General features: G+C 36.4%; 2 protein-coding genes across 3 annotated transcripts in view; both read left to right on the plus strand.

Moving 5' to 3' along the window:
* Window positions 1-4,348: 4,348 nt before the first annotated feature.
* Window positions 4,349-13,593, plus strand: LOC107687051 (phospholipid scramblase 1-like). Of its 2 annotated transcripts, XM_016484188.1 has the most exons (10): window positions 4,349-4,580; window positions 5,110-5,215; window positions 9,278-9,487; window positions 9,714-9,778; window positions 10,142-10,184; window positions 10,387-10,607; window positions 11,674-11,835; window positions 11,985-12,149; window positions 12,936-13,003; window positions 13,132-13,591. In XM_016484188.1, the coding sequence occupies exons 2-9, from the start codon at window positions 5,203-5,205 to the stop codon at window positions 12,993-12,995; spliced, it is 939 nt and encodes a 312-aa protein (XP_016339674.1). In that variant the 5' UTR covers window positions 4,349-4,580; window positions 5,110-5,202; the 3' UTR covers window positions 12,996-13,003; window positions 13,132-13,591. The 2 variants fall into 2 exon arrangements, with proteins under 2 accessions (XP_016339674.1, XP_016339675.1); XM_016484189.1 differs by lacking the exons at window positions 4,349-4,580; window positions 5,110-5,215 and adding an exon at window positions 5,845-6,089 and having other exon boundaries at window positions 13,132-13,593.
* Window positions 13,594-14,289: 696 nt separating this feature from the next.
* The window catches only part of LOC107687058 (vegetative cell wall protein gp1-like), a 12,117-nt gene continuing 5,514 nt past the window's right edge, over window positions 14,290-20,892 (plus strand). The window contains exons 1-2 of the mRNA XM_016484202.1: window positions 14,290-14,403; window positions 15,194-15,373. Coding sequence (XP_016339688.1) covers window positions 14,391-14,403; window positions 15,194-15,373 — 193 coding nt within the window. The 5' untranslated portion in view covers window positions 14,290-14,390. The remainder of the gene's footprint in view (window positions 14,404-15,193; window positions 15,374-20,892) is intronic.

Raw genomic sequence — 20,892 nt, forward strand, 5'->3', positions numbered from 1 at the left:
AAATGTTTCCGATAATATAACGGGTGGTTCATTTTCAGTGCTTAATATGGTGATTCAATAAGATATTGAGTAATATGCAGAGTGCAAATTGCATTCTAATTTCATCCAGTGTCTTGAAATCTGTGGATCAGTGGTTCTACAATGCTGCTCACTACATTTGCGATTCATTAAATGCAAAATAAATTTGTCTGGTTTTCAGACTGCACTCGGTTTTGTCTTATGCATGTTGAGCAAGTCAAAAGTGTATGCCAATTCTTTTCTTTCATTATTGAGTCAGTAGCCTACATGCAGTCAACTAGTTACTATTAAGTGGCAATTCAAAATGCACAACATTATAACTACCATTACATCTAAACCACAGATGTTACAGGACATTACAGATAGAAACTATATTGTATATCTCTGGAAAATTCAGTCTCTTAATTGAAAACGCAGCTAGAGATTTCAAGATTTTGAGTCATACAAGCTGTTTTACTGCACAGTTTGTATAATGCCTGGATAGATCATTTCTGTCTGTGTTTAGCCTTTTGTAGTGAATTTCTGTTTTGTAAATTCTTTCTTAACATTGTTTTCTGCATTGTATTTTGAGTGCCTTGGTTGAATAGCGTGTTGTTGATTGGGGGTTGAAGTAGCTGTATTTTCACCATGAAAACAATTCTTTTGACAACTATTATATATTAGGAAATTGTAAAGGCTAAAATAAATATATATTTCTACTGATTCCTTAAGCAGGCTTCTTTCAAATCAAACGTTCATATCCATTTCCATCATGGAACATTTCCACCTTACTGAGTGTTCTGAAAAGTGCACATTTTCAAAATTGCTTTTAGTGGTCCAATCCATACAAAATTTTGCCATTTATCATTTACAAACCTTCCTGAAAAAGTTAGGAAAATAATTTTGATTCATCAATTTTACAGGTAGGCTACAAGACAATGAAACATGCGACAACCTGTACTGGCTGAAATTCTCAAAGCAAAGTCCACATTTCACAAAGTATGGACACCAGAAATTTCAAATGTAACTACATTTGGATGCTAGGGAAAACTGTTCTTCAGTGAACATCAGTTGTGACGCCCCTGTTGAACATTCTTCATTCTTTTGTTATTAGGAAAGTTGAAATTCGGCATGCTTCTTATTATAAATAGTCAAATGTCACCTGCTAAAATCATTAAAAGGTGTGAACATTCTTCATTCTTTTGTTATTAGGAAAGTTGAAATTCGGCATGCTTTTTATTATAAATAGTCAAATGTCACCTGCTAAAATCATTAAAAGGTTGCAGTAATTTCAGTTGTAAAGAGCAGCTTTAGTATGTAAAGGTATTAGTTTTACAAATTGGCCACAAGGTGGTGCTATAACAAAATATATAGCATTTTGTTATATATAACAAAAAAAATGTTTTTATTATCTTGGTTTGTAAAATATAATCTATTGTTTTTATAGTTTTTAATTATTATTACATAGTGTTTTAATTATTTTTACTTTACCGTGAAATGTGACAGGCCACATGCTATTCTTGAGTCTTGGCAGATGCGTCACATAAGACGTACACAATTCTTTGTTTTACAAATACCGTATGTATAATGGAACAAACATTATAATTAATTAAGAACAGCTATTGTCTGAATGGATAAGATATTTCAGAGTCTGCTCAGCTGTGTCTCCTGTCGGCGGAGATAAATGTGTTAAAGCAAATATTTGTTACCAAAACCTAAATTTTCCACTACTTGCCAGGGGTGTAAAATACTTGAGTAATTTTACTTGATTACTGTACTTAAGTTTTATTTTTGGGGGATTTGTACTTTTTTTCAAGTGCAATTTAAACTGACTACTTGTACTTTTACTTGATTACATTTCTGAAGAAAAAAACAGTAGGCCTACTTTTTACTCCTTACAATTTTATTTCATCTTGAAAAGTACACTACATTTTTTTTATCTTATGCACATTAAATATGGTAAACGGAAGCTCAAATGTACGTGCTTGACGTGAAAACCAATGATCATTGTTTTCATGCATCAAGCACACACATTTTTCTACTTCAGTTATGACTTTCATCAGGTAAATGTCTGGCTTCAAAAGTTCACCATCAAATCTGAGAAAGCATATTGAGGTAGCAAAGTTGCATTTTTTCCCCAAAAAATTCATTCATTATTCTTTCTGCTTTAATAGAGCCATTAGCTGTGTAACATATTGGCTAAATGCACACGATCAGTGATGAGAATTTAAATACAATTAATATTTTTTGTGGGAATGATTGCTTTTTTTTTTCAATTAAATGTTACAAATCTCCAAAAATTGTTTAAATTAACATTGCATGTTAAATTAATTGTAATTCATGTTTAGTAATGTTCTTACCGGGTAGTGGTTGTATTTATAATGCATCATTATGACACACTGAGTAGGAATTAGGACTGTCAATTAATATTTTTTCAATCTTAATAATTACATGATTTGCTCATTAATTAATCTAATTAGTCGCAAATAATTATTTATCAATGTTTGCTGAGAAAAAACTCTAAATGCCCCAAATAAACAATTAAAAAGATTAATTATCCTTGCAGTGACGTTGAATAGACAACACAAAAAAGTGGTCTTTCAAAACGTTAATGTTGTATGTTTTAATTCTATGACTCCCCTGATTAATTCAACACATTCTTGTATTCTGTCTGGAATATGTTTCTACAGCCTCTGCATCACATCTTGCTCTTCAAAGGGATAATTCACCCAAAAATTAATATTCTCTCATCATTTGCTCACCCACATGATGTTTATGACTTTCTGACCCCATGTTTATGCCTTTCTTTCTTCTTTTCACAAGCACAGATTTTTAGTTTGTATAATGCAAGGGGTCAGGACCACTAAGAAACTACACAAAGTGAACACGACAGTCAAGTTTAAAATATTATGAAATATTCAAATATTAGTATTTGTATTTTTCTTACATATGCCTATAATTTCACGCTAAGAAACTACACAAAGTGAACACGACAGTCAAGTTTAAAATATTATGAAATATTAAAATATTAGTATTTGTATTTTTCTTACATATGCCTATAATTTCACTTAAGGAGACACTGATTCATTAACAGGGGTCGTGTGAGTCATATTCACTTTGTGTAGTTTTTGAAATGTCATTTTTGTATGTCCCATACACTGCACATACACATTATACGAAGAGAGATGAGTTTTTCTAAAACTCTTAGTTTGTGTTCATCTGATAAATGAAAGTCATAGGCTATGTATATATATATATATATATATATATATATGGGATGGCATGAGGGTGGAAAGGATGGAGTTTCCTTTTAATTCCTTACCCTGTATTTTTTTGTGTGTGTTCCGCTGTACTGCATTTTAATTGTTGTTGTTGCACTATAAATGTGTATAAATGTGTGTTTGACCTGTGCCATTGCATTTTGTTTAGTTTTCCCCCTTTAACCAAACTTCTGTATGTCTGTCAGGAAAAAGTAGGCCTACTTCTACTTTTTTAATACTTGAGTACAATTTAAAATTTTTACTTTTACTCAAGTATGTTTTTGGCCAGATACTTTCACTTGAGTAACATTTTTGAGTCATTTTACACCTCTGCTTCTTGCCAAGAGGATCAAAGGTGGTATTTAGTAACCATGTTTTGAACAGTAAGCCATGACTTTGAGGATATTAGCGGTGCTGTTTGTTTAGTGAATCATTATATTTTTAATCGACAATGACAAGCCAACCGCATTAAGAACAACTTTTTCCATTCACTCAAAACTCCTATGAACATTTTGACATTTCAGAGCAGATTACACTCTGCTATGTACACAGCCCTGCTATGGTTTAGGCTAATAAAAACAAATTACCAATAAATAAATACATAAATTCCCCGAACTTCCCATTACTTTGACAGTTACTGAACATTGCAAAAAAATAAATAAATAAATAACATCCTCATTTTGTTTTAAATGTTAATCTTGTAGTTTAATAGAAGTCTTGTGACTTTCTCAGGTTTCTAATCTACATGCGTCATATAAAAGGGGAGGAGATTCATAGAGAAAGGCTTCGTGTCTGGGCGTGGTGTGCAAACGCTTTCTGTCTTTAATCGCTGTCGCGTCTTTTTAAGCAAAAGTGTAAAGCAAACGTGAAGAAAATTATTGAAAACGTTCTTCTTTCCATACATCCGAATAATCACTGCAACAAGAACTGCTCTGTGGAGAATTTGTTGCCGTTACTGAACATTGCAAAAAAATAAAAAAATAAATAAATAACATCCCCATTTTGTTTTAAATGTTAATCTTGTAGTTTAATAGAAGTCTTGAGACTTTCTCAGGTTTCTAATCTACATGCGTCATATAAAAGGGGAGGAGATTCATAGAGAAAGGCTTCGTGTCTGGGCGTGGTGTGCAAACGCTTTCTGTCTTTAATCGCTGTCGCGTCTTTTTAAGCAAAAGTGTAAAGCAAACGTGAAGAAAATTATTGAAAACGTTCTTCTTTCCATACATCCGAATAATCACTGCAACAAGAACTGCTCTGTGGAGAATTTGTTGCCCAAGGCTTGTTTGAAGAGTAGTATCAAACCTGCCTCTCAAGAGCTGAGATGTAAGTGAGAATTTTCATGGTGGATTATTTCTTCCACCTTTTCGAAGTCTCGGATATATAGAGTATGTTTAATACCGTTTTGCAGTATACGGCGGAGAAAGTGACCATCGTAATTATTTCGTATAAACATAATCTTTGTTCATTAAGCACGTAGATAAAGCTACTTTTTTTTTATCAGTTTCTATTTTTTTTTTAATTTTTCAATTTTTCTTCGCGAGTCCTTGGCCATATTTGCTGTTGTCTTTGTGAAGAAATACGATAAACACAACCTAATATACCGTCGCCACACCCACTTGACAAGACGTCGTGGTGTTATTTTGTTATGTTTCTCGCTTTAAATACTGAGCAGTCCTCTAAACGAGAATTAAACGACAGGCACGTATCCTGCCGACAGACTTCCTTTAATATCCGGTTGGATTTGCGTAGTTCTTTATATGTCTTTTAAAATGCTGCCTGGACATTTAAACATGGGTCTTTTCATTTGAAGCTGAACTTAAGTTCTTTTTGGACCTGTTCTGCTTGTTTCCAGCGCAAACACAACTTCCCCACATTGTCTTCACCCACATAGTGATCGTGGTGCTGATAGGCAGACGTTGGCTCTGAAAATCTCAGATCTGTCTTCATGTCTGGCCCAGGTAATGATAATCTGTTTTTCTTTTCCTTGAAATGCAATAGTGCATGTTTGTGGATGTTTAGTTTAGGAATTGCAGTGCATGTAATGCATTAAACAGCTCGTGAGTTTTAGTCACTGTGCTGAAAACCATCTACACAGTATTTACTGTTTTCCATACAAGTGTGATGCAAGCAGTTTCATGCTTGTTGAAGTGAAGGTGTGTGTTTTGGTGGAAACTTTAATTTTCTGTAGAGGTCAGGGGGAAAGGAATGCAGGAAGTGAAGCCTACAAAGTGGCTGTGTTCCACATTTATAGGTTTTCACGGGCTGTGCAGTTTTAAGAGCTGAGAATTATTGTTCTATATCAGTGTTTCTCAACCCTGGTCCTGGGCGCCCCCCAGCACTGCACATGTTGTGTGTCTCCCTAATCAAACACACCTGATTCAACTCATTAGCTCATTAAAAGAAACCCCAGGACCTGAAATGGGTGTCAGATAAGGGAGACATACAAAAGGTGCAGTGTTGGGGGGGCGCTCAGGACCAGGGTTGAGAAACACTTTTCTATATAAATGTCTGTGGCTTTAGCTTTACCTGTTAATTTTCTTTTTGTACACCACACATCTGATCATACAAAATGATATCTGAAAATCAGTGATGAGGTTTCTTTAGGGCAAGTCATAGCTCTAAGAGAAGATCAGTGTGTGTGTACTTTAGAGCAGATAATTGTGATAATAATTAACACTTTAGACTTTCTTACTATAAAATATTCCTAGTCCAGTCCACACTGGACTGCATTTTGCTGCTGAACTGGCAGTCAAGTGATTCCTTAATGCCATTAGGACTAATAACACCCTCATCTCTGGAGCAACTGTTTTCGTAACAAGCTGGGGAATTCAGGTTAGTATTTACCAAGCAGACTGACACCATTTATGTTGAGTGGACTAGCAGCATTAATTATTTTGATACCGAAACTACAGATTTATGTTTTCCAGTAGGGCTGCACGATTGACAAATCATAATTGTCGGTTATTCCTTTGAAATTGTAATTGCGATTTATTAATTTGCGATTAAATGAATTGTTTACACCTTTGTTTGAAGCAACTGCATGCCATATTTTTATATGAAAATAAGCTGAAAACACTAACTGAAAAACTTTTATTGCTTTTCTGTGGTATTAAGCCTCAAATGTCAACTATACATCGGATTGGTTTCTCTTTAAATAAAAAGATAAAAATATGCATGGTATTATAATTTTAAACTAAAATTAAAACAATGGAAAAACCCTTAAGATAACATGTAGAAAGAAAAAAAAGCATCTTAAGCATGCAGAATAACATAAGTGGACTTTGAACGATTAATTGCTGCTTTGAACAATTACGTAATTATGGCATCCGTAATTGTAATTGCGATTAGAAATTCGATTAATTGTGCAGCCCTATTTTCCAGTCTTGTTCATGTAAGTCATTTATCTAATGCATTACTCAAGAAAAAAAAAAAGGGCTTGTCTCACTCTCATCCTTTGTCCTGGTTAATGACTCAAACAATGTTTAGCACTGGAAAACTGGAATGGCAAGATGGGAGTGTTAAAAAAATACAATCACAAGACGTAAATGTCAAAGGTTTTAATGAGGAAAGGTCAACAATTATTCAGCATTACTATCCAGAAACTGGTTTGCTTTCAAAATGCATACATTTCTGCCAGAAAGATTTCCATGTGATTTGTTTCAAAATCCTTTTTAGGAACTTGCATCATATTTGTCACAAGTTATGCAGATTTTCTTATAATTTACTACTCTAAACATTTACTGTTGTTAGAAAATGTTTGTGAACCATTTTAATTTGAGTGGAATAGCAGTCTGCAAGCATCATGACTAAATTTTCGTTTAGCTAGTCTGAATAATGAGTTTTTTTTCCCCCCCAGCACTTAACATAAAGCTTTGAGCCATGGACACATGACCATGAACAGTAAGATAACATAATGGAAGCGGGATGCAATTCCATGTGGCAGGTCTTGAGAATCAAATTAGCAACGATTGAGAGCCTAGATTCAACATGAAACCACAAGGATTTTTATTTTATTTTTTTTACTTTAAATACCTTTTAAACACAAGGGGAAAAAAACAATGAAACATACAGCGTTTCACAATGAACACTGTAGCCGAAACTTGTCACCAAACAATGCCCTTGCCATTCATCAGTAAGCTTCATAACTTCAACAGCAAGCAATGTGCCATGAATGCTCTTAATTCAGTGATTCCCCTGTGTGAGTGGTCAGGAGAATTTGGGGGAAATTTTAACTACATATTAAATTTTAGTTTTACTTAAACACCACTTTCTCCCCCCAAAGTAAAATGTCTGCAAGTGTGTTTCGAGGACCTCAGGCATGTTGATGCACGGCAGGGTCTTCTCTGCTGGCAATGAAAGGCACTGTTGTTTCTGCACCTCGTGTCTGTCAGTTTTGAATAGACAACTTTTTTTTCTTTGCACTAATTTGCATTTTCGGTCTCATTGTTTAGATAGGATATATTATAATGTCTGATCATGCCTGTATGATTGTGGAGGTACAACATTTAATAGACTTCACCCTTAATGTTGAAAATGTAAAGAAGTTTTATATGACAGTAGAAGAAGATTTCTCTCAACAGCCCCATTATGTAGAGGCCTTTGTGATGAGAGAGTTTCATTCAATTCAAAATCATGCCCATATTTTATTTTTTATTTTTTTTCAAAATAGCTGGTGAAAGATTTGAATAGCTCATATGAAGAGCCTTTTCATATGAAAATGGCAGTTTTGGATTGGTTCAATGGGAAGATTAAACGTGTACTAATACATGTTTACTAAGCTACACCTGCTGTCTTCACTCCTGAGGTACAATACCATTTAAAATTCTGGGGTTGTTTTTTGAAAAAAGATTCTCATGCTCACCAAGGCTGCATTTATTTGAGCAAAAATGAATTAAAACGGCAACATAGTGGAAAACATGTTAGAATTTAAATAACCATTTTTTTTCTCTGTTTCCTAAAATGTAATATATTCCTGTTATGGCAAAGCTGAATGCTGGTGTACAACAATAAATAATTAATTGTTTTTAAATAATAATATTATATAGTTTAAGGATGCAATACTTGCAACCACTATTGCTAACCCAGAAATTGAGAAACTCTTGACCTTTAAAAAAAAAAATATCAGAAAAAGTGACATGGATTAATATGATGGATTAATTATACATTGTAATATAATAAAATTAATTGTTTATTATCCAGTTATCCATAAATTACATATTTGGTGTAATTGCTGACACTCAGTTAATGCTTTATTTTCATATATCTGGTTGTTTGCAGAGTAAAGCGCTGATGTGAAATACAATTGCACGCATTGTTCATGATGTTATTATACTGTAGATAACTGCTGCAAATAGTCAATATTGTTACAATGAATTATTTACAACCCCTTCCGGTTATTGGTGGGTCTTTTTATACCTTTTTCCATTGGAATGCCTCACATGTATGCTGCGGTCTAAAATAGATCCATCCCACTTCTGAGTGTCTGTATTTATTAATTAAATGAGAATAAATCAGTCAGTTGTTCCAGTCATTTCATTATGCATGCCTACTCCCGGTCATATCCCAATGATGAGGCGTGATGGTGGGATTTCCATTGACATCTTGAATTGAACAATGCATTCCAAGTCATCAGGACTTTCTGCAGCATGTCAGGGCATCTGTGTATAATTTAAGACTCAAAAGAGGCTGGCTTATGCTAAGTAACAAAATACAGGCAGGGGGAAATCAACAAAAGAGTGGCTCAAAGACAACAAAATGTGGAGTTTCTGACTTTTAGAAAGAGCCAAACAAGCAAAGCATCCAAAAATACACACAAACCAAATAATAACTCAGTCTTTTCACAAATGTAGCAGACTTGCATGTGTACCAACTGTGTAGTTTAAACAAACTAGACAAAATGCCAAGTCTAGATCCAGTATGTTATGACTTCAGATTTATTTTTACAGCATTGCCTAATGTCTCATCAGAGTAAACTAAGATTATATTTGTATCCCTTTGCATATTAAATTATTTTATACCAGGCTACCCATCTCCACACCAGCCTCCTTATCCCATGCCCCAGCTAGGCGGACACTCCATGCCCCCCTATCCCATGGGAGGTTATGGAGAACCTGGACAGGGGACCCCACCAGCAGGGTTCCAAGCAGGATACCAGCCAGTTCCAGATCAGCCAATCATGTATCAGCCTGGTCCAGTTAGTCCAGCATCTCACCAGGGCCAACCATATGGAGGTATACATGTCTAAATTTACACTTAATTACAAAAATTGCTGGTAGGTAAATGGTAAACAATAGGTATTGAGAAATAGGTCTTGAGAAAAGTGACAACACAGGCCAAAGATGCATGACATTCATTCAAATGATCATTAATACAATAAAAACAATGCAACATGTGTATTGTTAGGTAATGCAGGCTAATGATGGTGTGCCTAATGGTCTTTCTCGCAACCTTCTCTAGCACCTGTACCTGCACCAGTTTCAGTTCCTGCTGGAGTACCACCTGGTCTGGAGTACCTCACTCAGGTCGGCCATGTCTTTTGGTACATTCAAATTCAGATAGTCGGAAAGTTTGTATTTACAAGTTGAGTGCACATGAATTCTACTGCAAAGTCATGGTTATGATTGGGGAAACTTGGGAGTTTCAGAGTTGGGGATGAGTCTGTGAGATGTGCTGAATGTAATGGTAGTTGACAGTAAATTTGTCTGTACTTGTTTTTTTGTTTGTTTTTTTCGCAATAAAACTAGTTAAGTTGCATTTACAAAATATGATGTTTGTAACTCAACTCGTAAATATGAACTTCCCAGGAAGAGTTGAATGCACCAGTTCTCTCTGACATTTACTAAGTGTGTTTATATGTCTTGTGACTAGTATACTCTTCATTTCAGATTGATCAGATCCTTATTCATCAGAAAGTGGAGTTGTTAGAGGGTGAGTCTTCTGTGTTATGTGCGTGTGGTTGAAGCTGTTTACTCCGTAATTTGTGTGCTTGTCTGATTCGTTTTATGTGTTATCTTTATTTTAAGATTGAGACAATTATTCACTATTACTTTTTTGCTACTTTGTTTAAACTATTAACTCAAAGATAGCTACAATTTTTCAACTTCGCTATATACATTTTGGTCTTCTACAGCAATCATTGGCTTTGAGACCAACAACCAGTATGAGATCAAGAACAGCCTCGGTCAAAAGATCTACTCTGCCAAAGAAAAAAATGACTGCTGCACACGCAACTGCTGTGGTGCCCTGCGCAGCTTTGACATGAAGATCAAAGACAACACCGATCGAGAGGTCATACGACTCATCCGACCTTTCCGCTGTGTCTCCTGTTGGTGCCCCTGCTGCCTGCAAGAGGTAAAACAGACAAGTCATATCAAAGCTCTGCATTTAATTGTGTTAGTTTCATTAAGTCTCAAAAATCTGAAATCATGCTATGGGACCTGATGTTGTGTTGTTGAGATTCAGCTAGTGACTCATTTGTAGGACATGCTGTGTGACCTACTACTGACGTGAACGTGTGTGTGACTTATGAGTTATAAATGGCATGGAGTCAGTATGGACATAGGACTCCATGCCACTCTGTCTTTGCAGAGAGTCTTCAATCAGCAATCGCACAGTTTATTTAGTTTAAGATCAGTACGATTTTTGTTGCTGTTTTTGAAAGAATACATTTTTTACAGCAAGGATTAACAGCAGCATTAAACTGATCAAAAGAAGAGTAAAAACATTCATAATGTAACAAGATTTCTATTTTAAATAAATGCAGTAACACTTAACTTAAAGCCTTTGTGTAATGCATCATAAAGGGTTATTAAAGGGTATAATGCATTATAATTATTCATAATGTGCGTTGTAATACATCATATCTTGTCGTAAATTATAACTGAATTTAAGATGCACAGTGTAACAATGAATTGATAAGTTTTATAATGTATTAACTGTGGTTACAATTATTGATGAGATTGTACAATGCATTATAAGGTGAATTACAAGTCATAATGCATTAAAACTACTTTTTTTTATGCAATATACATAAAGGCTTTAAGTAAAGTGTTACCATAAATGCTGTTCTTTTAAACTTTCCATGCATAAAAAAAAAACATTCAAAAAACTTTAAGCAGCACAACTGTTTACACAACATTAATAATAAGAAGAAATGTTTCTTGAGCACCAAATCATATATTGGAATGATTTCTGAAGGATTGTGTCACATTGAAAACTGGAGTAATGGCTGCTGGAAATTCAGCTTTGCCATCACAAGAATAAATTATATTTAAATTTATTCCATTGAACAGTAATTTTATTCCTCTTGAACATTAGTGTATGAATGCACCCATAGCTGCTAGCTTAGAAATCAATTTGGGCATTGCTGTACATTTCTAATTTGTTATGACTATAAATGGCAATATTTCACCTTCAGATGGAGGTACAGGCGCCCCCGGGAACGACTGTAGGGTACGTGAAGCAGGACTGGCACCCCTGTTATCCAAAATTCTCCATCCAGGGGCCAAACAAGGAGACTGTGATGAAGCTCGAGGGGCCCTGCTTGGCATGTAACTGCTGTGGTGATGTGAACTTTGAGGTAACTTTTTAGAATTGGATTGTTGTTGACATGTTGTTGCCTTGTTAATATACAAATTCGAAGATGAACTTTATAGTGACACCAAGCAAAATCATTCTGAAATTGGCAGGTTTGTGTTTCTAACCATAAATTTGCATTTCTCTCTTTAGCTCAAAGGCAAAGACGGTACTGGGAAGCCTATCGGTCGAATCAGTAAGCAGTGGAGCGGCCTGTTGAAGGAAGTCTTTACTGACACTGACAACTTTGGCATCCAGTTCCCTATGGACATGGATGTTAAGATGAAGGCTGTACTTATGGGCGTTTGCTTCCTTATTGTGAGTATTAAGCTAATAACATATTTAATGATCCGCAATAGTCTGAATGCTTCATAATACCTTGGAGGGCATTGCAGTACCACAGATCTCTAACCATTATGCAACCACAATTCATAAATTCTCTCCTGGATATGAATGTGAAGCTAGCTTTCTACTACTGAGCTACTTTCTCTTTTTCCAGTATTGATATATGTGACCCTGGACCACAAAAGCAGTCATAAGTAGCACGGCTATATTTGTAGCAATAGCCAACAATACATTGTATTGGTCAAAATGATCTATTTTTCTTTTATGGCAAAAATCTTTAGGTTATTAATAAAGATCATATTCCATGAAGATACTTTGTAAATTTCCTACCGTAAATGTATCAAAAGTTTATTTTTGATTAGTAATATGCAATGCTAAGGACTTCATTTGGACAACTTTAAAGGCAATTTTCTCAATATTTAGATTTTTTTTTTTGCACCCTCAGCTTCCAGATTTTCAAATAGTTGCATCTCTGCAAAATATTGTCCTATCCTAACAAACCATACATCAATGGAAAGCTTATTAATTCATAATAAATGCAGATGATGTATGAATCATAAATAAAGCAGACAGTCTGCTAATACGCTAATGACTGGTAGTTGAAATGAAGTTGCAAAGTTGTTACTGGTTAGTAGAATGTCTAAAGTGTCGAAATAAAATGTTATCAAATATTGTAATAGACCAGAAATCAGAGCATATTCTTCCCTACTAGATTCTGTTCGGACTCTTTGATCTTTTGTTCTCTTTTTCTTTTCATAGGATTTCGTGTTCTTTGAAAAAGTGGGAGAGACAAACCAGCGCAATACTGTATTCTCTTAGAACTCTTGGTAAGTTACTTTTTAAGTAACATTTTTAATGAACTCATTATCTTTCAAGTCTTTTTTTAAACTGATGAAATTCTCACATTTTGTGGACGACGTCTGAGTCTGGACTTTTATTTCCTGCATTTTCTTAGGTAACCAAAGCTATAGACAGCTGGCACTGCAGTGAAACCAAGGGACACGTTCAAGGTCGTTTTGTAGGGTTCAGGTGGCCAGCAATATTGACAATGACAGGCGAGGTATCATGAGTAACTGTTCACTGGTGCCTTTTAAACAATCAGAGCCTATAATTATAAATTACTGTTACAATAGTATATCAACTAACATTTATATCTTTTTGTTACTTTAAATTTTTCTTTTTTGTTGGAAATAAAATGTAACATGCATCCCTACGCATGTATTTCCAGACTTATTTCATGCATAAATATATTTTTTCAGTCTTTCTGAAGGAAATTCAGTTTTATTGTGCTAAATGCAAAGCATTTTAGTTAAAACATACGGATGTTCCTACAGCCAAGTAATGCATGATGATGGGGGTTACATGCAAGTTAATGACTCTGGCTATATATATATATATACAATTAAAAAAAGAGTGAGTACACAAGAGCAATTCACAAACACAGGACCCTACAAATAATATAACTAACAGAGTGATGTCAACAAGATGCACTTGTTTCTGTACAACCTGTTTGCCAACATTACAACTGCTTTACCGGGTTCATATTTCACAGAATTATCACAAATAAAGGAGCAATTAGAAAAATCGTTAAGCCATTTTTTGGGTATCCAATTTGACCAAAATAAGATTAGATCAGATCAAGATTTTACAGCAACTCTTTATATAACCTTACATACTAAATTACAAAAATAGTGACAGAATGCAATGACAGACAGATACATTTTGTGGTGCTTTGTAGGTATTTTGTTAAAATATCTTGGGTCACATTTGATCTGCTAGGTAGTGTGAGGCAAAAGGAGTTTTAAAAAAGTGGTACACCCTTGTCGGGTCGTTCATTTAAATACATAAGAAAAGGGGAGGAGATACTATCAAAACAGAAACTGCAAATACATGTTAGAGATAACACCACAAACACAGGCATCTGCAATCCGCAGAAAATCTCAAAATATCCTTAATCCGAACAATCATTCTAACACCAAGTTCTCTACAGAGCATTTCATTTGTGGAGCATCCCAAGAGGTAAGATTTCGTTCAGAGTTTAGATATGTAAGTGATAATTTACCTTTGGTCTTTGTAGTTGTTGGATCATGCTACTTCTATTTCTGACTTCATTTGGACACACATTTTTGTGTGCAACTTTAATAAACTTCATTAATTCATCATATTTTTCCTCTGTCACCATAGGCATGTACTGCTCCAACAAAGGTCTTCAACATGTCAGAACCAGGTACTGAAGTTTTATTAGTTTAAATATAATAGTAATAATTTAAATGATCTTTATTTATTCTGTTAAAAGTCAGTTTTACTCTTTTTCTAGGTGATACATACCCTACTATTAGGTGATTTATCTTGTATACCGATTTGCTTTATTTGAATGCCCAAGATCATTTTGTCAATGAAAAAATTTAGATCAAGAATGTGGAGGAATGGAATGCACAATGACATGTTTGACCACATTCTGTAGAATGTTTCCAACATGTTATGAGTATGTTTTCTTCTGTCTGTGTCTTAAGCTTTCTTTTTTTCTTGTTTTCTTTGCTATATAAATTAGTCACTGAATAGGTATATATCACCTTTTATCCAACAAGTTCCACATTGATCAGAAAAGGCATTGATCCTAAATGTAGGCCATATGGCAGCTTTGTTGGATGAACAGACCAAATTTAGGTGGTTGTTCACTGAAAATCTTACCACCCATTTTGGCTTCTCTTTCACATTCTACACAGTACAATCTACAATTGTACAGTGTAGATTGTAAAGATGGATGTCTGTGATCTGTGACCACAAGAAAATCGAAACCAGAGTGACAGTTTTATCGTAAATTGTCTGAAACTAGACTGTTCACCAAAACCATCTGAAAACCAACATCCAAATCTCATGCCTCAACCAGAAAGTCCTGCGCCAGATCCTCCAGCCACAGAACTTCAGTCAGAGAATAAACCACCTCCAGTTCAGCTTGCCTTGAATCAGCCTGATCCTGATCCAGTCTTTCTCTTTATTAAATTGTCTTAAACTAGGTTGTACAGCCCAAAATGACCTTCCAAATCCCATGCCTCAGTCAGAAGGTCCTGCACCGGCTACTCCAGCCCCAGGACTCCAGACAGATGATCAGTCACCTCCAGTTCAGCCACCTTTGTATCAGTCTGAACAGATTTATGAAGTTGTTCTCGAGGGTCATGGAGAACACACATACATGTGTATGTATATCTGAGTGTTTCTAAAGTCTAATACATGTATATTGTTACGTGCTAGCCTTTTTTTAGTCTAGGGGTAATGACATAGCAGTAACAAATTTTGGAGAGAGAGAGAGCACAGGAACTTCTTGTCTCCAGCCCCAGTAACACACATTCAGAACAAATGAGCTTATGTATTTATTGAATCAAAAGAAAAAGATGAAGGGAAAAACATAAGCTTCAGGAGGGGGCAAAGGCCAACACAATAAACAGTTTCTAACTCTGGTTTAACCATAACTTACCTATACATAAAAATGAAAATAAATAACAGAAGAACTTGCCTATCTCCCTGACTACACAGAACCAGGAGAAAAGCAATAAAAAAAAAAAAGGCACCCACCTCCCTACAGGTTTCCTTAAAAGAACATTTTAAATTCTGCACAAAAATATATAGGTCTTCAACTACATTCCCAATGGCATCAATGGTTAGCACTTGTCAATAACAGAAAACAGTGGAGTTATCTGGGGCAAGAGAAAAGAAGTCCATGTAGCAAGTTACAGTCTGCAACCCTCTCCCTCTCAGCTTGTTCTACTTGTTAGTTTTATGGCAGATTGCAACCATGACTTATCAGGTGCATACCGCCACCTACTGTATCGGAGTATGCAGCATGGATTATATCTCAATGAATGCATTTTACATTATCAAAAAAATAAATAAATAAATAATAATAATAATCTCTCAGCTTGTTGTGAGGCAGTGCTGGCTTTATATGCTGGCTTTTTCCTGGCTGCAGCCAATCAGTGGAGCTGAGGTGAATGGGCAGCAAATCAGCAACAGGTGAACCCAATCACCTACATGAGAATGGTAGCAGTAGACATAGGGGGAAAAAATAAAAAAAGCCCTACAAAGCACATAGAACAAATCACAAATAAAATGCATCTCAGGACATAACACCCCCACCATCATTAAATTTTACAACCCACGGATTGTAAGTGCCTGTTTACACCTGGTCACTTCATGCGTTTTTTCTGATCGAATAGCTATCCGATCGTGAAAAGACCAGGTGTAAATGCCCTCCGAAACGCATTCGAGACTGATATAAATCCGATCGCTCAAACCACTTCAGGAGGTGGTCTGGGCCGCATTCCAGACAAACTGGACAATTGTAAATGCATCTGGTTGTTGAAACCACATATGTAAATTTTACGCCACTCAAAATGTTAAAATAATAAACGTGTGAGAGCATGTTATAGACTATGACATTAGTCAGACTGCGCTAATGCAACAAGCATCGCTGCGGACGAGTAGCTGAGTATCTCTTCAGCAAGCTGCCGCGAATGAAACTGAAAGTAAGACGCAGATGGTCAACACACAATTATCTTCATTAAAAGTAGTAAGACAAAATTATCTTTCCAGTGCTGATGCCGTGCGCTCTCCTATTGCGGTCTTTAAATATAGCGCGGGAATTGAAGATCAGATTTATATATCCGTTTTGCGACGACACATTTATGTGGCCAAGTGTAAATGGAAATGTTTTAACAAATCAGATAGATATCCGATCAGGATAGCTATCCGATCAGACAAAACGCATGAAGTGACCAGGTGTAAACAGCCCCTGTAACTACTCATAGAACTCCAATAGTAGTGCAAGTCAGCCATACATTTCTTTTTGTTTTAACCAACCCACTTAAGTCTCCACATCTGCAGTCCTAGAGAGCGCATCCGCCACCACATTGTCTTTACCACGGATGTGCTGGAGATTAAGGTTACAGCCTACTCCTGGGCCTTCATTTATCAACAGTGCGTAGAAAAGGTTCTATATTTTGTCCTATGAATGAAATTTAGAATGTGCCTAAGTACAATAAAATCCATATTCCAAACGTGCGCATGCAGTTCTTACGCACATGAGTAAGCAATCATTGTTGATAAATCCCACATAAGTACCATGCTCGTTCACGTTCACGGTCATTTGCATTCGGAAATGCCTCCAATGAACCATATATGGTGACAACACCTCCTTTTATAAATCACGTGAATGTATGTGTCCTCACCGAAATCATGGCAAAGAAAGCGGTGTCGACTGAGAAGCCGTTCTGTGCTCTCACTCTCAGCGCGGTCTTTGAAAATGCGTTCTCTGCAGAGCCCATTGTTTGTCAAGTTTTCAAATAACGCAAGATAAGCCATTGCACAGTCTGAGACAAACATTTGTCACAGCTGTCTTTTATAGGGTTTGACACCAGTTACACAACTTGTCTATAATGATAAATTGAATGTTTTATAATTAAAGGAAACACAGGACATAGCCTATGTGGATTGCTTAATGCATACTGTGACACTATTCGCTAGTGTCGCTATTCTACCACTAGATTCTCTGCGTAAGCATGCTCAGAGGTGAGTTCATATTTACACACATTTCTACGTATAAGTACAAGTTGGTAGATCCCACACTTTGCATGAAACTGTTCTTACGCACACATCTGTGCGTACGCACTGTTGATAAATGAGGCCCCTGGACATTTAGGGCCCAGCGCATCAAACGTTGATTGGAGTTGGACATGTGGGAGAGAAAGATCAATGGGTTATGGTCAGTGTACACATCGATAGGCATGGCACTACTTCCTAAGTAAACCTCAAAATGCTGATGAGCTAACAGCAAGGCGAGGGCCTCCTTCTCAATCGTACTGTAGCGTTGTTGGCATTTCGAGAACTTCTTGGAGAAGTAGCAGATGGGGTGGTCAATTCCACGGGAGTCCTCCTGCAGCAGGACTGCTCCAGCACCGGCATCTATTTGGAGTTTGAAAGGCAGGTCAAAATTAGGGGCAGACAACACTGGTGCATGGCAAATGAGATCTTTTGCGGCCTTAAAAAGCATTATCACACTTGGTGCTCCACTTAAAACTCTTGGTAGTACTGAGAAGGTCGGGAAGAGGTGACACAACAGTGGAGAAATTACAGCAGAAACCCTGGTAGTACCCATTCATACCTAAAAATTGGCGTAGCTCACGTTTGTTACTGGGTGTAGGAAACTCAAGTATGGCAGCAACCTTAGCCTCAACTGGCTTGACACAACCCTGGCCAACTTGTTTTCACAGATAAGTTACCACAGCTTTACCTATCTCACATTTGGCAAGATTCAAGGTTAGGGAGGCAGCAGCAAGGTGACTGAACTTTTTGCTAACTCCAAAGTTTTTACATGATCTTCCCAGGTTTTTGAATAGAGGACTACATCTAGGTACGCGTTGCAATTCAGCACTCCTGTCAAGACCACCTGCATAAGGCGCTGGAAGGTAGCAGGTGCATTTCGCATGCCGGAAGCTAAAACCTGATATTGTAGGAAGTGTTCAGGAGTGACAAACGCGGAAATCTCAGATGCACGTAGAGTTAGGGGCACTTGCCAATAACCCTTCAACAGGTCTAATTTGTGACATATCTGGCAGAGCCTACTCTGTCAACACAGTCTTCCAACCGAGGCAGTGGAAAGGAGTTAGGTTTCGTTGAGTTAACTTTACGATAGTCAGTACAGAAACAATAGGAGCCGTCGGATTTACGCACTAATAAACAGGGCGAACTCCATGGACTCTGACTAGGCACTGCTAGCCCATGCTGCAGCATGTACTCAACCTCAGATCTCATTATGTCACGCTTTCTATGGTTTATTCTATAGCAGTGTTGCCAGACGTATGATAATTATCGTATTTGTACGATAATTTAGACCTCTGTACGATGTACGATCAATAATGAAAAAAATCCCATAATGTATGATAATTTCTGAATTTTGTGAAACTTCAAATGGTGGTCGTCGTAATCATAGGGCTTCTTCTATACTAATTCATCTAGCTGTGGATCCTACGTCTTCCGTGCCCTGCTTTTAAATGAGCACTATGTTGTGGTCCAGTACCACCGCTTCCTATATGCAGAGTACGCAGTTTGCGTAGGGCACCAACTCCCGGGCTCGCATCGCATGTTTGTGGCTGAATGCAAATGATCATAATTGATGGACAACTATGCCGTGAAAAGACATCATCAATCCGGCACCGAAAAAAGAAAAAAGATGAATCCCGTGTATCACTTTCAGGCCTACATTCATAATCCTGTGAAACTTTTTGGGATGTTGACGTTAATAACGTGTTTTAATGTGTTCTAATATTCTAATATTCTCTCTGACTTTCCATGTTCCCTTACAAAAATTAGCTATGGTTTTATGAATAAAACCAAAAATCATGGTTCTTGTAGCCATGGATGGTAACCACAAATTAACCATGATTTTGTTACTTCGTAGTTTACAAAGAAGTATTAAGATAATATTTTTTGTGGTTATAAAATCAGACCTAAGCCAACAACAGCCTTTAAAATTACTTAAAATGCATTATATAAAACAATGAGGCAATAATGATTGGTTAATTAAGTGGTTTCATTGAATAACTGTTAAAATACATTGTAATACAAAGTAAACAATTTATGTACATTACATATTACAAATGCTTGCAAAGGGAGCCAAAGGCCTGGTAACTGCTGCTGTTACACTTACTGGACGATCACGTCCTTTAATATTGACCAAACATTTAATTCAAATATCCACTTAATCTTTAATTTTTGGCCACCTTTTTGCAAAAGAAATACGACAGCCTCAATTTCTTCAACAAAAACATGTGGACATCACAACCCTTACAAAAAATTAACCAGGGTTTTATCGTAGTAAAACTACATTTTCTTTTGCGTGATTTGTGAATGCTTGAGACTAAAATCAATCAGACAACTGTATTAATAAAATAATAGCCATAGGTAACTGTCTAGTGCTACAATTGTAATTTGTAAATAATACAATATAATTACAATTTATTTATTTACTTTTATATTTTATTAAAGTTCTGTTTTGACCTCTATAGTAGGAGGGGGCACAACAATACAATTCTGCTTAGGGCACCCATTTGGCCAGCAGCGGTTAGGAGTGTGAATGACAATTCATGTCACTGAGCTTTTCTTTGACTTCATATGGGCCCAAGTATTTAGCTCGAAACACAGAACCTGGATCGGGTAAGAAAACAAGGACACGATCACCCGGTTGAAAACTACGGTTCACACTTCTCTTATTGTAGTGGTTAATTTTTTACTGAGCTGTAACCAAGTGTTCTCTAGCAAGTTCGCAGGTGTAGCGAATCAGCTCAAAGGGCAAATATGAATTAATCATAACTAGTTATAATTAATTATAAATATTTAGATCCGCTGTAAGTATTTACTTGACACCCCCTTTCGAACGTTGTTGTCCGTCAAATAGACAACAGTGAGCGACTTCAAAGGTGCAGAACAATCAGACATGCACCTGCCACTCACTGCTGGGTGACCGTGGTGGCTCTCTGGCTGTTGTTGCCTCCAGGAGTGGTTGTGGTGCCGTGGTGGATGCGCTGTGGTGATGTAGGCTGTATGCGAGAGAGAGTGCGAGAGAGAGTGCGAGAGAGAGCGCGAGAGAGAGCGGAGTGGTTTGAAAGTTATTAAGTATTAGTCAGATGCTAACAGCTAGCAGTTGAGGTAAAGGGCTTAGCTT

The sequence above is a fragment of the Sinocyclocheilus anshuiensis genome, unplaced genomic scaffold (assembly GCF_001515605.1).
Source record: "Sinocyclocheilus anshuiensis isolate Anshui unplaced genomic scaffold, SAMN03320099.WGS_v1.1 scaffold3086, whole genome shotgun sequence".
NCBI lineage: Eukaryota > Metazoa > Chordata > Actinopteri > Cypriniformes > Cyprinidae > Sinocyclocheilus > Sinocyclocheilus anshuiensis.